The sequence below is a fragment of the Lepisosteus oculatus genome, chromosome 11, assembly GCF_040954835.1.
Source record: "Lepisosteus oculatus isolate fLepOcu1 chromosome 11, fLepOcu1.hap2, whole genome shotgun sequence".
Classification (NCBI taxonomy): domain Eukaryota; kingdom Metazoa; phylum Chordata; class Actinopteri; order Semionotiformes; family Lepisosteidae; genus Lepisosteus; species Lepisosteus oculatus.
Window position 1 is genome coordinate 35,925,118 of NC_090706.1, and position 16,845 is coordinate 35,941,962.

Sequence of the window (16,845 nt, forward strand, 5' to 3'; positions counted from 1 at the left end):
TTTCCCTTATCAGGTTATATAAGTGTCGTACAAGAATACTGTTTACCAAACAATAGTTTTGACCACTGTAATGGCCTGAGGTTTTGATGTTACAGGTGTTAGAGGTTAATTCATGTTAAAACATTGTGGAGCTGAAGGCAAAGTAATTAAATTGCCTCTGTGGAAAGGAAGATTGAGAGTACCACACAGGCTGGAGCAGGGAACCTAAGCTTTCAAATCTGGCCTTTTTCTGATGTCTACCCTTACTCACCAAGGTTTAAGAATTATCTTCTATTTTCAGCTGTGCTATAATCATTTGAAATCTTTGTAGAGCACAGTAGCAGGCTGTGAATGAAAATGGAGTAAGAACATCCCAGACTAGACACATTTATGTGTCTATAAAAAATAAGGACCTTGCAAGGTAGATCAGCTTACCATTATAGGAAAACATCAAGAGTATATAATTAGGAATAATTAATCTATTAACAGCAGTGATCGCAGTACTCGACTGACAAACTGAGAGTAGAGGAGTATGAGGTGACGTTTAGGCCATTATTCAAACTTTACCTCTCATACACACACAAATTGCTCTCACATACACACAAAATGCTCTCACACTCTCCATTTTACCCCTCGCATGCACACAAAGAACACTCATCGCAGGCGTCATAGCCGATGATATTGAAGCCATTGCTTCTGGCGTGGCTAAGATGTTATTAATTGAAGCTATGGCTTGGCTTAGTGCTTGTTGTGGTTGAGGTTGATTCCTTTCCTCCATCTTGGAAGGCAGCAGAAAATGAGAAAGCTTGTTGACAGATTTTCTCAGCCAATCACATTGTGCCATTGAGACGGACCACCTACATTAGGCTATAATTCCCCTCTCACATACACACACAAAACGCTCTCACATTCATTAGTTTGACCTCTCACATTCACATAAAATGCGTTAACATTCGCTAGTTTTGCCTCTCACGTTCACATTGTGAAGGATTGTTTTATGTATAAGTGCGACGAACAAGTAAATGTGAGAACGTTTAGTGTGTATGTGAGAGGTAAACCTAGTGAGTGTGAAAGCTTTTTGTGTGTATGTAAGAGGTAAAACTAGTGAATGTGAGACTTTTTGTGTGTATGTGAGAGAAATTTGTGTGTGTATGAGGGGTAAAGCTTGAATAATGGCCTAAACGGCACCTCATAGAGGAGGGGTGGATATACAGTGTCTGTTTTTAGTATTTCCCTATAGCAAAGCAATTGTCTAACACAGTGCTGAGGCCAACATTCAGAAGTATTTAACAAACCTAATTCTCTGGGATATCATTTGACCTTTCATAATTATTGTAAGGTAACTAGGAGTTTCAGTATATTCTGAAGAAGATTTAAGGAAACTAAGGCTGCCCAGTAATCTCCACATCTTTAAACACAGAACTTAAGGAAGATAGAAATCTTGAGCATAACAAAGGTAAAACAGTTGCGATGGTCAATCCTCCCTGTGTACTTTTCGATCTGGCTCTAAGGCACCTTTATTTATTGACCACACTTGGAAGAGTGGTATATGGTGATATACAGTAGGATGTGCTGTCTGAAAGAGCCTGATGACAAGACTCCAGCCACCAGCAGCTGAGCTTTTACCTCCTTTAAAGAAGAATCCTCATCCTACCTTTGCTAATTGCCTGTTATGTTTTAATGAGAGTATACGCAATTGTTAAATTGCCTGTGCCTTAAAAAAATATTTCTACCCTTCATGGACAAACATAAGATTTTACATGCCTGAAAGTTATTGGCATGTTGTTATGGAAGTGATAGATACTGTTAGAATTATACAAATTATACGTATTGTTTTTCTATAATATAATAAATATAATAATATAATACATTCCCATATTTTTGTTTTAGATTTTGTGATTTAAATGACATCATTTTCACCAGACCGCGTCAACTGTAACATTTGAAAACCAGATAATTTAACCAAAATTGTCTACAAACCCTCAGAAATGTGAGTTGTAACAAACATGTAACTAATGCAATTACAACTGAATAAGCTCATTATGTAGTCTCAGCTGTGTCCATGAGGGGAATTCAGAAGAAGTAGGTTACATGCACATACAGTACATAATCTGCTGCTGGCCTTTACATGAGATTCTATATTCAGATAAAGCACAATGTGATGCTCTCAGATCCACTACTGAAAGCAACAATAAAGATAGCTTGATAATCCTTTTTCAGGAAGATTGTTCGATGTCTGGATGTTGAGTGCTACAATAAAATGTAGGTGATACAGTACGTTTTATTATCTGCAAATGGAAAAATACCTTGTTACAAAATCGAGCAGTACAATACAATTGTAATAGAGACGTGGCAGAAAAAAAGTTGTGAGGTGTGTTTTGCAACCATGTAAAAAGTCATTTTGTAAGAATTATCCATTTTGAAATGGGTATTTTTTTCAAAATTAAAACTGTTTGAAAATCATATAAAACTATAATCCTTCTCTCACCTAGAGAAAATAAGGACAAGAACTCTAAGAGGTCTATCTATGGCCTTATAAAAAGTGAATATACAGTATGTATACAACTCTCCTACACATAGTTTAAATACTTTCTAGTTGTCCCTAACTTAGCAAGCATCATTTCTAGCCTCCCTCCACCCCAACTGTACCTTTGCAGCTGGCTCCCTGATTCATTCCTTGAAAGTTCAGGGGGTTGTGACAGCAATGACATTCAACCACCACAGTCATTTCTTCAACCAAGCAAGCTAACATTATTAAATACACTATTTCTTTATATTTGTCAATGTATTATTATTAGACTTTGACCAAAATTAGTAGTAATTATAGTAACTATAGCAGTTTATGTTGTAATAATGATACACAGAATTATGGAGAACTTTCAGCCAGAAGTCTTAAGTTAGAAATATTTCTGATTTAAAGCTATTCATATCTGTCTGTTTTTGTCATTCCTGAATTTAAAAATTAAAAAGGACTGTCTGTAAAATAATTGTATTTAAACTTCTTTTCATGGCAAAGTCAGTACTTACAGTATGTTTAGATTCTCTGTATTTAGTATAAGCTAATAAAAGATGAATACCGATACACATCACTTTAGAAATTCATGAACATCTTCAAAAGTTCGAAAATGAAACATGACTACCAAAAAGGGGAACTCCAGTTGCAAAGATTTCTTCAATCAATCATTTATTAGTTTGTTGTATTCAAACTGTAAATGTTATGATACAGCAGGTAGATAGAAAAAGCTGCGTCTGCTGGAAAGATTGAGGAATCCAACTGCATGATCCCAGTAAAGCTGGCGGAGATTTGCACCATGAGGGCAGATGTAGATTGCCAAGCAGGACAGGGACTAAGCAGACTGGATGAAGCAGACTGAAGGCTAGGCAGTAACAGTGCCTAAGTAACAGTGCAGAGCAGGGCAGGGAAGCTTCACCTGTTTACAAGCCAGTGGTCCGGTGCTAAAATGAGCTGAAGAGACGGTGGATGACAGACTGGGAATTGGCTTGCAGTGTGGTTTGGGAACCAAACAGATACTCGGCCTGAGTATCTGAGTTCAGACAGGTTATCCTTCTCTGAAGTGGACATGTGGACACTTCCCTAGGCAGAAAGAAGCTCAATGACAGAGCAGCAGACCATAGGCAGATCAGGGTTTAAATATCCTGGGCTATATGGAATAATTACCTGTTAGGTTGGGACAGGTGGCTGGGACAACCAGCCTAAATAAATCCACATGGCCCTGGGAGGTGTTTAGCTCCTTCGTGCGAACTCATTCCATGGAGACTGAAGGCCTGCCTCTCTGGCCAACAATAAAGTAGTATTGCAGCACATACTGTAGGTGGACAGGTCTTCATTACTATAGACTATAATTATCCTTATCTTACACAACACTGAATTACTGTTGTGGAGAAAAGGAAATTGCATTTTTTAGTTTACTTGCACTGTAGGTCAACTGTGTGCTCATTATCCCTCTGTGGATAGAAATCACATAGAACAATATGAGGTCAAACTGAAACAGTTGAAGAGATACCCTAAACCAATACAGTATATAATGTCAAAAGTGGATGACATGGCATTCTGTGGAATCCATCGAAAACTAATGTTCTTTTCACATACCCCCACTTATCACTGTAGCAAGCACTGAGCAACTGAGTTAGCCCTCTACTGGGTCAGGGATCGTAAGATTATGCCATTAGGTGTATTGATCCAAAAGGAAACCACTTTGAGAGGCTCCCACATATGGCAACTGCCCTCCAGAGTGACGAGGAACATTTTTTTTAACGTGGCTCAGAGTGGAAAATCCAATAATAAGATTTGGCCTTCGGTAGCACTGATATAGTTTAGAGTATCTCACTTCCAGTTTCTTCCCTCATTTCACAGCCCGTGGGAGTACAAATATACCTATTTTGTAACCATGTTCTGCAGTTAGTTTCCAATTTGAAAACAGTATTTTTAGAAATATAAGCATGGGTAAATTTTCCTATCAATCAGTTGTGGTACAAAACGCAATAGACTTCTAGCAAAATGTACTATTACCATAGGTAAGAACAAAACGGAAACTGAGCAGGCCAAGATACATATATAAGATTAAAGCAGGGCATGGAGGAAAGTGATAAATGACATTCGTGTTGGGTAGCATTTCCTTGGAATATTCTATTAGAGCTCACAGACAACCAGTCATGTAGCAAAAGATGGAGTGCCCGTCTCTCAGATGCTATGAACACACATGCTGTCCTGCCAGAGAACATGTATAGCTGTGTTTTAGAACTTATTTCCTGGTAATTAAAGCAAAAGAGGCAGGGTGCTCTTATGTTTTTTGCAGAACAAGAAGTCAACAAGATCCTTATTAGTTCAGGTGGGTAGCTGCGTCAACATGCGAAGGCTGCAATGGAACACGTAATAGGTTTATTCCATGCTAAAAAGAGAAGAAAGAGAGCACAACGTTTCGGCCATAGAGCCTTCTTCAGGTTCACACCTGAAGAAGATCCTTATTATACTTGATTTATTTTTTTCTATTTTAGCTTAAAAGACAGATTCTTAGACTTAATCCAAAGTCAATCATATGCTTTCCTCAGCATTTCCTTACTCTTAAACTGTTTGCCATTGTTTGAAGTACTCCTGCAGTAGGAGTGCTACTCTCCAGTTCAATTGTCATTGTCTCAATTTAGCACAGGATGCCTGCTAAAAACTCTTGAAGACACAAAGGCAGATGAAAACTCATCAAGCACAACAATTATATAATCAATGCATAACTAAAGAAAGCTTTCAGTTCATTTGTTTTGCAGCAATACATTTATTTAAATCTATTTTGGCTACATTGTAATCCTGATACAATGGTACACAATATCAATAAATTCTGACATTATAACACAGCAAACTTCTTGTATGTGTCATTTTCTATATATTGGCAATTATATATCACATTACACTTGTTTAAAGGCAGATTTCCATTCACAAGAAAATTCATGTTTATTTTAGTTTCAGCAAAAGAGAGTTTGTCCTTAAGGTTTATCAACTGTGAAAAATGAAAATATTTTATTTTCGATTAAGAAATGTCGAAAATGCAGCAAGAAATAATTATTCCGAGGGCCTTGATTTTTGAATAAGTTCAGCTCTGATGATCCCAAATAGGAAATTTTCTAAATACATTACAGATAAATTACTTTGTTATGAATGCTTACAGACATCCTGTACAATTCTCTGTTTGTTTTCTGATTAAAGCCTTTAGAATGCTCATCTTCTGAGGAAATCTTAAAACAATCTGCACTGCCTCAGGCTCCATGGGATAATTTCAGTTCCTCCAAGAATGTCATGCAGCCTGTTGTTTTCCCCAATAATTTAAAGCCCTTCCCTACCTCTGTTTTTCTTCCTTTCCCTCCCTTTGACTGTTTCAAGCATCAGTAACCTTGCTAAGCTCCTCTTGCTCCTATACCTCCAGAGAAATGTTAGAAATGAGTGCCACGCTCTCTGGGATGCAGGCACAACATTGTTTTCAGTCCCAGTGATAATCAATAATTCATCACACGATTTAAGAGATTTAACGGCTAAGTTTTGCCTTTAGCTGTGAACTAGAGAGACAAGGTTTTTTTAAACTTTACCTACTGTAGAGTCTAAACGTAAAAGACAAGTGGCTTTTCAATCCCTGCAACTCTCTTTGGCTTGTAGAAACCCATCCACCAATTTTCTAAACACACATGCAGGGCTTTCCTGTGTTTTTTTTTCAGCTGTTAAATATGTCCTTCACAGACGGTTTGATTTACACGTTTAACGTACTGCCTGAATATGGGAGCACTGACAAATTGAATCATTTCCCCTCTGACACCGTTTGCATTCCTCTAATTATTACTCTGCAGCGTATTTTTCAGCATGTCGGTGTCGCCCTCTCCCACTGCCTGGTTCAATCAAATGGTTAGCTGTAATTAGTGAGTGCTGAGTACTTTTTACAGAACCCCGTTAGGATTTCTTTTTGAGAAATCTGCTGGTGTTTCTCAGTCTACCCTCTGAGACAGTCCAGAATTTGCCATACATTTCTGGATTCAAGTTTTCATTCGCCATGCGTTAGGGGCTGTTTTCTACAAATGCATCTTAAATGTTGTTTAAAGGAATTTTGAAGAATGTTATTCACTTTTTATCGATCAAACAGTTCTGACTTGTTATTTTGGCAAATCTAAATATTGTACAAATATGTTTTTTTGTTTTATCTTATATACTGCAGATAAATAGTTATTAATTATGCAGTTAATATATAGTAATAATCACCATGTTATTTAAAGTGTAATAATTACACTATTTTAGTATCTTATTTAAAATGCAATTATCATTTCTGATTTTTTTTTCCTTTCGTGACAGACAAAACGAAGTTGGAAAATGCGTTATTTATCATAAATCACACATTAAAAATTGAAGTATTCATTTTTGTTTAAAAGATTCACTTAACAATCATTACAATATTATCATTCAATAGAAATACAACACCATGCATTTTTAAAACCCTTAAGTTCTGAGAGAAATCAGTAAAATGAATCTTCGGTTCTCTCCAGGAACTGCTGAGTACTTGATTTATTAAATTCTGTGTATTGCTCTGGGATCAAATTATCTATGTGTGTTCATGCAAAGGCAGATGTGACATGAGACAGACATATTTTCATATTCATAAATGATTCAAAACTTAGCTCCAGAATGTTAAAAAATGCACAGGCATTACAGCATGTGAAAACAAATAAGGGAACGGAGATATAGGAAATGACACACATTAATTTATGAGCTCATTTTGAATGCATGCCATTAAAGGAAATCCAAAGCAAAACAAAAATCAAACATAAACCACAGAAGGTATTGGGTAACTGTATAATATCTCAATAATTAGTCTTCTCGGTACAACCACCTGAACCATGTAAAGATGTTTGTCTGTTTGTGCTGACTCTACACGGACACTCCATACAACAGTGATGGCACAACAAGTGAAGGTACTATATTTTGACATGGATCAGAAAACAGAATATATCACTGGATTTCGCACAAGCCTGTCTGTAGTGGTTAATAGCTTCTGACTCCCTGTAGGAAAGAATCTATAGAATCTATAACTAGACAAAATATTTATGTACTTCTGATCTTCTTTTTAAAAAGATTTATAGTTAAATCCTGTTGTGGCATTAATTGTGCTCATTGGACATAGATGATAAATTGAATAAAATTTCCTCTGTATCGTATACAATCACAAAATGCATTTATCACATGTAATAGTTTAGCAGAACATGTCTAGTAACAAAACACAGATACGGTATCATATACAGTATGTGTTTTATTAGCTGACAACTTAGTGGGGAAGAATGTGGCCCAGAATGCTTTAAATTTGCAGTTTAGACTTAGTCAAATTTAGATTTATTTTAATTAGTAGAACTAATTGTAGCAAAAATTACTCTGGACAACCTTTCAGTAATAAATTGCATGTAATGATACTGCTGTCAACAGAAACTGAAAGTAAAAAATGTGCATAAAATCACCACACTTACCAACAAATAACAATGATGAAAAATACTTTTTTGTTTGCTTTATCTGAAAGCAGTGAGAATAAAGATGGAAATCAGAGGTTGTTCCTATGCATCATTCATTGTTTTTTTGTATTAGCTGTACAGTAAATGATTGCAAATAAAGCAAGAATATTGTGAACTAGCCAATATATACTATGATTAGTATTCAGATGTGTAGATGTTTTATTGCAGTTTTGTTTTATGTACCACTGTGATTTATGGAAACATAGTTCATCCTCAATGTGCGAATCATCAATCACTGTGTATTTAAAGATGCAGATAAGATGCTGAATAGACTATTGTGTGCATTAACCAATTGTGTATGTGTTTATATAATATATAATGTCCTTAAACAGCCCAGCTGTTTACTCTTGCGAACACCTTTTGTGATTTAGGATAATCTGATCTGATCTGCAAGCATCAGAATAAATACAAATGTAGCATTAAGTATCCTAATTGTATTGTATCCTAATTTTAAGTCTGGATTTGTTTGAAAGCAATATATATGGGCACTATTAAATAGTAATTCCGTATCGTCTAGGATATATGCTGTTTGTTTATTGTGTGAGCACAATTTTTGTCCCCTACAGGAAGTAGGAGGCAATTCACCACAGCAGCCAAATAGGTTTTCTATTAGTACTGTATGTGTGATCTAGTTTAAGATTGTGTGAATGGCAACACTGAAAACATTGATTTTCAAGATGGTACAGTGGCACTATAGAGATGCTTTTAATTAAGCAGTTACTTTACAATGACCCAATATGATCTGAACATCAGTTTGTTATACCGTAGTTCATGTTTAATATTTCTTTTCCACAAGATTTCCCTTAAGATTTTTATCCTTTCTGAGGCTTAAGAATGGTCACACACCTGGGAATTATGCTTCATCTTTGTAATCTATTTTACAAAAACATCTTCTGATGGTGTCCTTGATGTAACATATTGGGAACTGAATGGAACTGACAACCTGCAATAAGCATTTTGAAATAGCTTGAGTATATATTTCTAATGCACCATTCAAAAGTACAAAATAACCCTTTGGATTGTAATTATAGTTCCTAGGTCTCTGTGGAAATTTTGATTTTTCTCATAGTTCTTGAGCTGATTTGTGGCCCAGGGCATTTCAATTAAATTATCAAAACAATTGTAATTATTCTGAACATCATATTTTGGATTGTTTACTGCAATGGCAAGTATACCATTGAGACAGCAGGGTATTGTGTTGCTCTATTGTAAGAGAACTTGAAGAAACAGAAATCTGTACTAAACTGAGTACACTCTAATCAGAGCATCACAAACATAACAAACGCAGAAAGCCAATATTCTTAAAGTATGACTAAATTGATCATTTTCACTTAAAACTGCTTCCTGCAATTTCACTGTTTTTAAAGCTTTGAAGCTGCCTTTGAAAGAATGACAAGCCTTTTTTTGTGCACAGACAGAATTGAGCATTTTTAGTTGGTTTCTCTGTTCATTTACCATGGAGTATGTAATCTCTAAGGTAGAGCATCCTCGTATTACTGTAGGTGAAAAAAATACTATGTGTTTAGCTGACCTTTACAGAAGTCAAACCTTACTGTCAAGGGATTCCGTGAATAAACATTTCACTGCATGGGGCTGTTATCTTCATTACCTTCTGTTCCATGTGAACATGTGTTCTTCTTGGACTAGATGCCTCAAGTGTTTTTTTGCATTGTAAATGGATATAGACTCTGTCACAGGTGTCTATATTCAGCCTGAATCATCATGCTCAGCTACTCCCCTGGCCTAAACCGATGACAGTGTGATGTCTTTCGCGTTTTTAGGATCATACAGAGTCCCGGATTAATGCTAAGGCAGATGGATGGCAACCTATAAGAGGAAGTAAAGCTGAGGATTGCTCTTTGAATGCCTAACGATTTCTATGCGCAGGTGGGCTAAGTTCCTTAGAAAGCCTTGTAATCCTTTCCCTCTCATAATTCCAGAACTAAAGATATAGATTGATTTAAGAAATATGGACCAGATTAATGTACAGCATGGTGTAAATCTGGTATACATTTTTGGGGGGAACATAAGTGTTCTTTGACATGGTTACATCAAGAAACACAGTGACTCAGCTTATTTAAATAATCTTACCCTTTATCATTTAATTCTTTACTGAAAATATCAGTGTTTTTTATTAACAGTATTTTTTATTAAATTGTTATTGTTTTATTCAAAAGAGTTTATTGTATAGATTATAATTTTAGATTATAGATATGATTATTTGATATTAGATTTATTTTAGGTTATAGATATTATGTAAAGTATACTACATACTTTTACTCTTGAGTTTCTATCATTTATTTGCATGGCCACTTGGATGGCTTGTTATCCAAATAACAGGGATACCCACACATCCCTATTACATGCCTTTCCATAGTTCAAAACTTTGACAAAACAGAGAGGCAGGGGTATCTACATGGAGAAATGTACACACATTTCTGGGCAAGGTGCCTCTGATGCTTCCTCAATATTTGGGAAAGCTGCAAACAAACACTGTGAAACAAATGTGTGTAGTATATGAACACAGTGGAATGTAAAATAATGACACTTTGTATCTGTCTATTCTTACACATAATCTTATTTGGATAAATGTTTCCTCCAAATTCTTGTAATTGAGAAATGATTCATACTACATAGTACTGGATATTATTATTGTTGTTATTATTAGTAGTATTTTCATATTACTATAAAATGTGCACAGGTCTGGGAGCTGTACTGTATTTAAAAAAAAAATGAAAAGAAAGATTTTTTCAATTGTATAATGATAAAACCATACAACAGTAGATTCTGCAGGAGCATCTGACATCCAAGTTGATCTTAATTAATTAATAGTCAATTAATGATACCATTAAGTTTTAAGATAGATAAATTATCTAGTGAAAGTAATGTTTTCTGATCATATACTGTATGTTACAGTTTTTACTAAATAATACACACATGGAGACATTTAACATGTTCAGACTTGGACCAAACCAGTTTGTCTCCTCATTAAACAGTATTCTAAAGATCTGTGCATTCTACAGAGAGGAGACACTGTGATTCATATGAGAAGACAAGAAAATGTCCTTGTGTTCAGAGAAGCATAACTCAATATACTGTATAATTAATGTGATGTAAAATGTTGGACATTTTGGAAATGAAAAACAAAGTGAGTATATAATGCAATGCATATTGTATGTGATATAATGATATATACTGTGTAAACATGAAATGTTGCCTAATAAAGTACTGTGTTGACATGGTACAATGTGATTGCTACCTGACAACTTGCGTACTTAGGCAGTAATATGGTTTTAGAGTTTGAAACTTATAGGGCATTATACAGTATATTCATTATAGTGAATGCAATAGCTACTAGGAAGGTAATCACACATGCCAAGTAACTGTATACAGCAATTAAAGATTAAGCTAAAGAATACTACTCCTATAACACCTCCCAGCCTGCCCTCAAATTTCACCATGTGCCATTTGTAAGACTTAAAAGCCTGTGAAACAGTTACCATTGACAACAGAATTGGTCAAGAGGAGAAAACCCAATCTATCCAAACGTGATATCAAGTTTTAGTTCATTGGCAACAATCCAGTAGAGAATGAGCTTGCTGTAAATTCAGATGTTAATATTTCTTCAAAAACAGTAAGATACATATTAGTTCAAGGGGTGTTTGGCCTGTAACTGGTTGGTAATCTTTTTCTGAGAAAAGGAAACAGAAAAATAAAATAAAATAGATGACAGAAATGAAAGAACATCAAACCTGTAAAGAGTATTCTTCACAGGTAAGACCAGTTCTGAAATGTTTGGTGGTATACATATTTGTTTGGTTGGATGATGTTTTTTTTTTTTTCATTCAAACTTACATTTGCATCCAATTGTACAGCTGGGTTTCCAACTGGAACAGTTCAGGGGAATTACTGTACCTTGCTCAAGGTCAGAGCAGCACTGTCTCAACTAGCATTTAAACCTCCAGCCTTTCAGCTGGGTGTCCAGAACCCTGACCACTGCTCCACACTTCTGCCCAGAACATCATAGGAACAAACTGGGAAAAACATTGCATTTCTTTGATAAAATGAATGGGAGCAAGAATAGGAGCTGAAGGTCTTTACAATAAGAAGGACTCACATAACAAACAGGAATGTTCTGAACAATGTATTCACTTGTCTTTTCATATTTACTGTAATAATGAATTGTAGTTATTCATTATTACATTTAGTAACAATTGCATCATATACCCACTATGTCTTCCAGTTCAATATTCTAGTAAAGTATATCTGCACACTAGATATCATTTGATCAACTGAAATACATGCATCATCCTTAGTAGTACAATTACCATTTTAAGAAGCTATGTAAGGCAGTTACAAGAGCTTTATATTTATAGTGTGGTGGGAAGCATTTTAATGAATGATGGCCCTAGTATGCTCTTGCTAAAATAAACTTACAGACTCTAAAGTCTAATATGTCCCTTTTAATTTGCAATCCAGTAAGTAAATATGAGTCAACGCAAGTCTCAGATCACAGTGCAGTCCATATCTGTTTTTTTTAAATAATAAGAGAGTATAAGACCAAACAGACTTTTTAAATTCATGTAATGGGGCATTTATTGGGGCAATATTTTCTTTTTTAAAGATGTAATCGAAGGTTCTCTCTGGGTAGCTTTCAATTTATTTTGAAAGTTAATTATTTTGAAGGTTTCCTCCAGCATATTGGTTTTGCATTTCTTAAAAGAAAATGATAGATACTTACCATAGGTGAGAAATAATGCAAGAAACATGGAGATGCAGGTTCGGGGCAGAGTAAAGTCGGGTTTTACATTTTTTCCTTCATCTTCTTCATCAGATTAATTTTTAAAACTCACCCACAGAAGTTGAATTAAGGTGTTTGTTGTTGTGATGAGGAACTACAGTATGTGAAGGATGTATCATTCTGACCCCCATTCATTTTCTGTATACAAACTCATTATCATCATAATCAAATGCAGCCAATATAAAGCCTTTTTTTTTTGTAAAGCCTATGTTGAGTAGCAGACATCGAAACTGGATAAACTAAAGCCAAACAGGGTTTACTGTGTCTAATTTAAGTACATATGATACACGAGGTCCCTTAGTGCAGAACTGCAATAATAAATAAATCTCTCATCTTCTATGTATATAATTCAATTACATACAATTTAAAATATTTTGTTTGTAAGGAATATTTGTATATATGTTCAAATTAGCAAGTATAACCGTAAGCTTTTTTTTTTCTTTTACAAATGTTCACACGTTATACAGTATATGCAGGATCTTCAAACATCTAACATCACAATAAACTGCCTTTTCCGGCCTTTATCCAGTTCTGCATACCGCTTAAGGCAAAATGTTCTTAACAACAGCACGTTCCAATGGACAATTTGGACAACAGTCCTAATGAAACTGCAGTGCAGCGAGATCATCTTTGCAGGACCACACTGCCTGTGAACCACATTAATCATTGCTATCTACAGTAGACAGGGTTAGAAAAGAATTTTAGCGTGCAGTGAAGACATGCTCTCTAAACCGCTTTAGCAGTTATTTCTTCTCATACGGGATGCTAATGTGAACTGGGATAACCGTTTTATTTCCAACAAATCGCTCTGCGTTGCAATACATTCTCTTAAATGCATCACAACTAGAGGTCAAACTTCTGTTTTAACCAAGCAATTCGAAAGATTGGCGCTATTGGAAAAAAACTAATCTTGCAGCATAACCTGCGTTTGTTTGGTAGATAAGAAACAACGGTATTAACATTCTTTTCATCTTAAGACAACAAGAGAATACCTGCTTTAATCCAGTACTTCAGAAAACGATTAAAATACTGCAATTCTGACACCTATGTGCATTCCACAACAAGGCTTTAATGACTGACAATAGCGTTATCCAATCGGACTGTACATAACCTGTCTATGGAGCGTATAGGCCAATGAAAGCGATAGGTGGGCGTGCGTCGAAAGGTGAAGTGCTTTTTGAGTTTAGTAAATGACTGCAGTGGGAAAATACACAGGGACTGTCTCCTTTTCGCTGGGGTTACATGAGCTATGGAAGAAGCTCGAAGCGTCGACAACCCGACAAAAAAACCCGGCTTCATCATGAGGATCCAAAAGCCATGAAATCTGAAACGAGCTGCGATTCCCAAACTCTCCCATACAATGGGACTTTCTTCCTCCAGCAATAACAATCTTCTCTGGGGAAATAACCACCTAGAAAATACAATTACCTGCAGTACAACACCAGCCAGCTGCAGCTTGGTCCCTATAACTATGTGTGGCTTGACAGCAATAGCACTTTCTTTGGGATTTAAATGAAAGACAGCATCGAAGAATTTATGTACGAGCGCTCACACGAGCAAGTTCTGTACATCAAGGATTCGGGTAATGTTAAGCATATGCAGCGCAGCCGGTAAAATTGACATTGCAACGCAGCATAGTTGGCAGTAAAAAAAAATCAATGAAGGAGAATTCACAGCACCCCTTCGCAAGTAATCCTGAAGAATCAGAACAGGGGAATGCACAGAATAAAACTCGGAAAATTAGAGGTTTTAACGTGTGCTTTGCCGAAAGTATTGAAGCCATTACAGCACGAAGAGGGTACATTAAAACGACTATTGTCTCTGTCCATGGTTCTGAAAGGAGCTCTTTTAAATAAGGTTATTCAAATCAATGTACAGAGTTCTGAGTAGGTGGTCCCGGAACTTTGTAATCTACTCAGTTTTGATTCTGAAAACCTGGGATAACCTTTGGGAATCTGCAAAAAATATATAACACAAAATATTAGAAGAGTCTACACGGAAATTCTCCAGACAGTGCGACAGTAACTCCTTTTATTCTTCCAAAACCGGCAAAAATGTACCGACTAAACGCACTTGGGATCTATCTGTGGGAAACTATAGTATTTTTCAGGTAAGCTTCTATGTTATAGTAAATGTTGTGAAATGCTACGAGTATTATTCGCTTCTAAATGCCGTGAATATATCCGAATTGTCTTCAGCAGTAAAGAAATGTGCATCTATTTTTAACAATAATTTAAATAAAATATTTGTGCAGCCGTATAATTGTTACACACCTTTCGGTGATGATGAATTGTTAGCTAGCATCTCATTTGTAATAATGAATTGTGGTCATTAATGTTTTTTGCACATGGAATGTAATTAGTTACATTAAGTCACCAACTGCATTGCTGAATTCAGAAGCCTTATTGAGACTAAGCAAACAGCGAGGACTAGTGGTTATTGTGGGATAAGATCACCTTAGCTGCAGAAAAAAGGCACTCAAATCAACAGGCCTTGTCTGATGAAAAAATCTCTATTTTTTTTTTACTTTGTAACAGTACTACGCTTTAAAATCAGAATCTCCTTCCCAGTTAATACATTATATAGTTTAACATACAGACTTCTGCAAAGTAGCCAACATTAGGAATTTCGTGTGAAAAAAATCAGTAAAAGGTTTTCACCGCAAGCAGCATTGCTACGCTAAAACCTAGGTACAATGGATTCATTACAGTACTTAAATGACAACTCAGTTTTTCGAGCTAATATTCAATGCTGTGTTAGAAAAGTCAAGTTATTATTTCGTTTTATGCTATTTTGTGTGATATGTGAAACCGATTTATGTTTTTATTTCTATGTTTCCGTGGAAATGCATACTTAAAAAGAGCTTACTATTGAATAAAGTGGATTGCATTTGCATTTCAAATGTGCTCAGCAACTTTCTATATAAATTGTAAACACTACAGTATATACTTGGAGTGGGAAAATAAAATGAACATGCTAAATGGAATAGTGCTATTACTTTATTATATGACTATATGCCTGGGATAAGAAGTGCTTAATTCGTGTGGAATTATCGGCATCATTTGTTGTTTTAAAATTATTCCGTTTCTAGTGCCTACACTCTTTTGTAGTGATAATTAAATCAGTGACTAGGGCAATGAGATAAACTCAAACGTCATCAAGTCGGAGATTGAGAAGAGGACTATTTTTTAGCTCTAGGAGTTTTCTACTTTACAAATTCGATTGAAGAAGCAAGTGAAAGTTGACGTAATTAAATAAAGCTGTTACCTAAAACAATCATATTTTAAAAAGTGGTAAAATAAGAAGGACGTTAAAAATGATGTGATTATTTTAAAAAATCTAAATAGTAATTATTTCGCATTCTGAGCGCGTCGCTTAGTAATGAACATGGATCAGAATATTGCACATTGCATCGTCTCGGTACTCAGTGCTGAACTCTGCACAATTTGCCTTAATTGATATCTCTCCTCCAATCTCTTTCCAGACCTGGACCTCATTTTAAATGCAGATTTATAACAAGCCATTGATCACTTTGTCAAAGTGAATGCGGCTGGTGAATACAGATTGTATACAAACATCTGTTGTGTCTCGAATATGTTGTCAAGCCAAAACCGAACTTAAGAAAATAACAGGCCGAGATCTTTTTACAGGTTTAATCACCATGAAATTTTGTAACAATGCAAATAAACAGACTACACCCATTTAACCTTTCTTTGCAGTTATCCTTCTGTTTTTCATTTTTCTTTTTGGAGATGTGGATGGTTATTTTTTATATTTGACAAATATTAAATTTCAGGATGAGCAATATACTGTAATTCTTAAAGGCTCCATTAATGATACAACATAGGACAGAGGCATCCAGTCCTGACACTGGAGGGCTGGTGTGCCTGCAGGTTTTCTTTTCACCATACTGTAACTCTTTACAACATAAATCAGCTCATTTTTGACTTCATTATACAAATTTAGCAAGTTTTTCTATCTCCTCAGCTGGTGCTTTGATGTGACCTAGAAAGCCT

General features: G+C 35.5%; 1 protein-coding gene across 4 annotated transcripts in view; it reads left to right on the forward strand.

Annotated features, from left to right (window-relative positions):
• The first annotated feature begins 13,914 nt into the window (after positions 1 to 13,914).
• The window catches only part of glra1 (glycine receptor, alpha 1), a 57,133-nt gene continuing 54,202 nt past the window's right edge, over positions 13,915 to 16,845 (forward strand). For 2 of the 4 annotated variants that reach the window (XM_015349642.2, XM_006631910.3), the window contains exon 1: positions 13,918 to 14,939. In XM_015349642.2, coding sequence (XP_015205128.1) covers positions 14,884 to 14,939 — 56 coding nt within the window. In that variant the 5' untranslated portion in view covers positions 13,918 to 14,883. Of the gene's footprint in view, positions 14,940 to 16,845 lie in introns of all 4 variants that reach the window. The other 2 variants (XM_015349640.2, XM_006631909.3) reach the window with 2 other exon arrangements.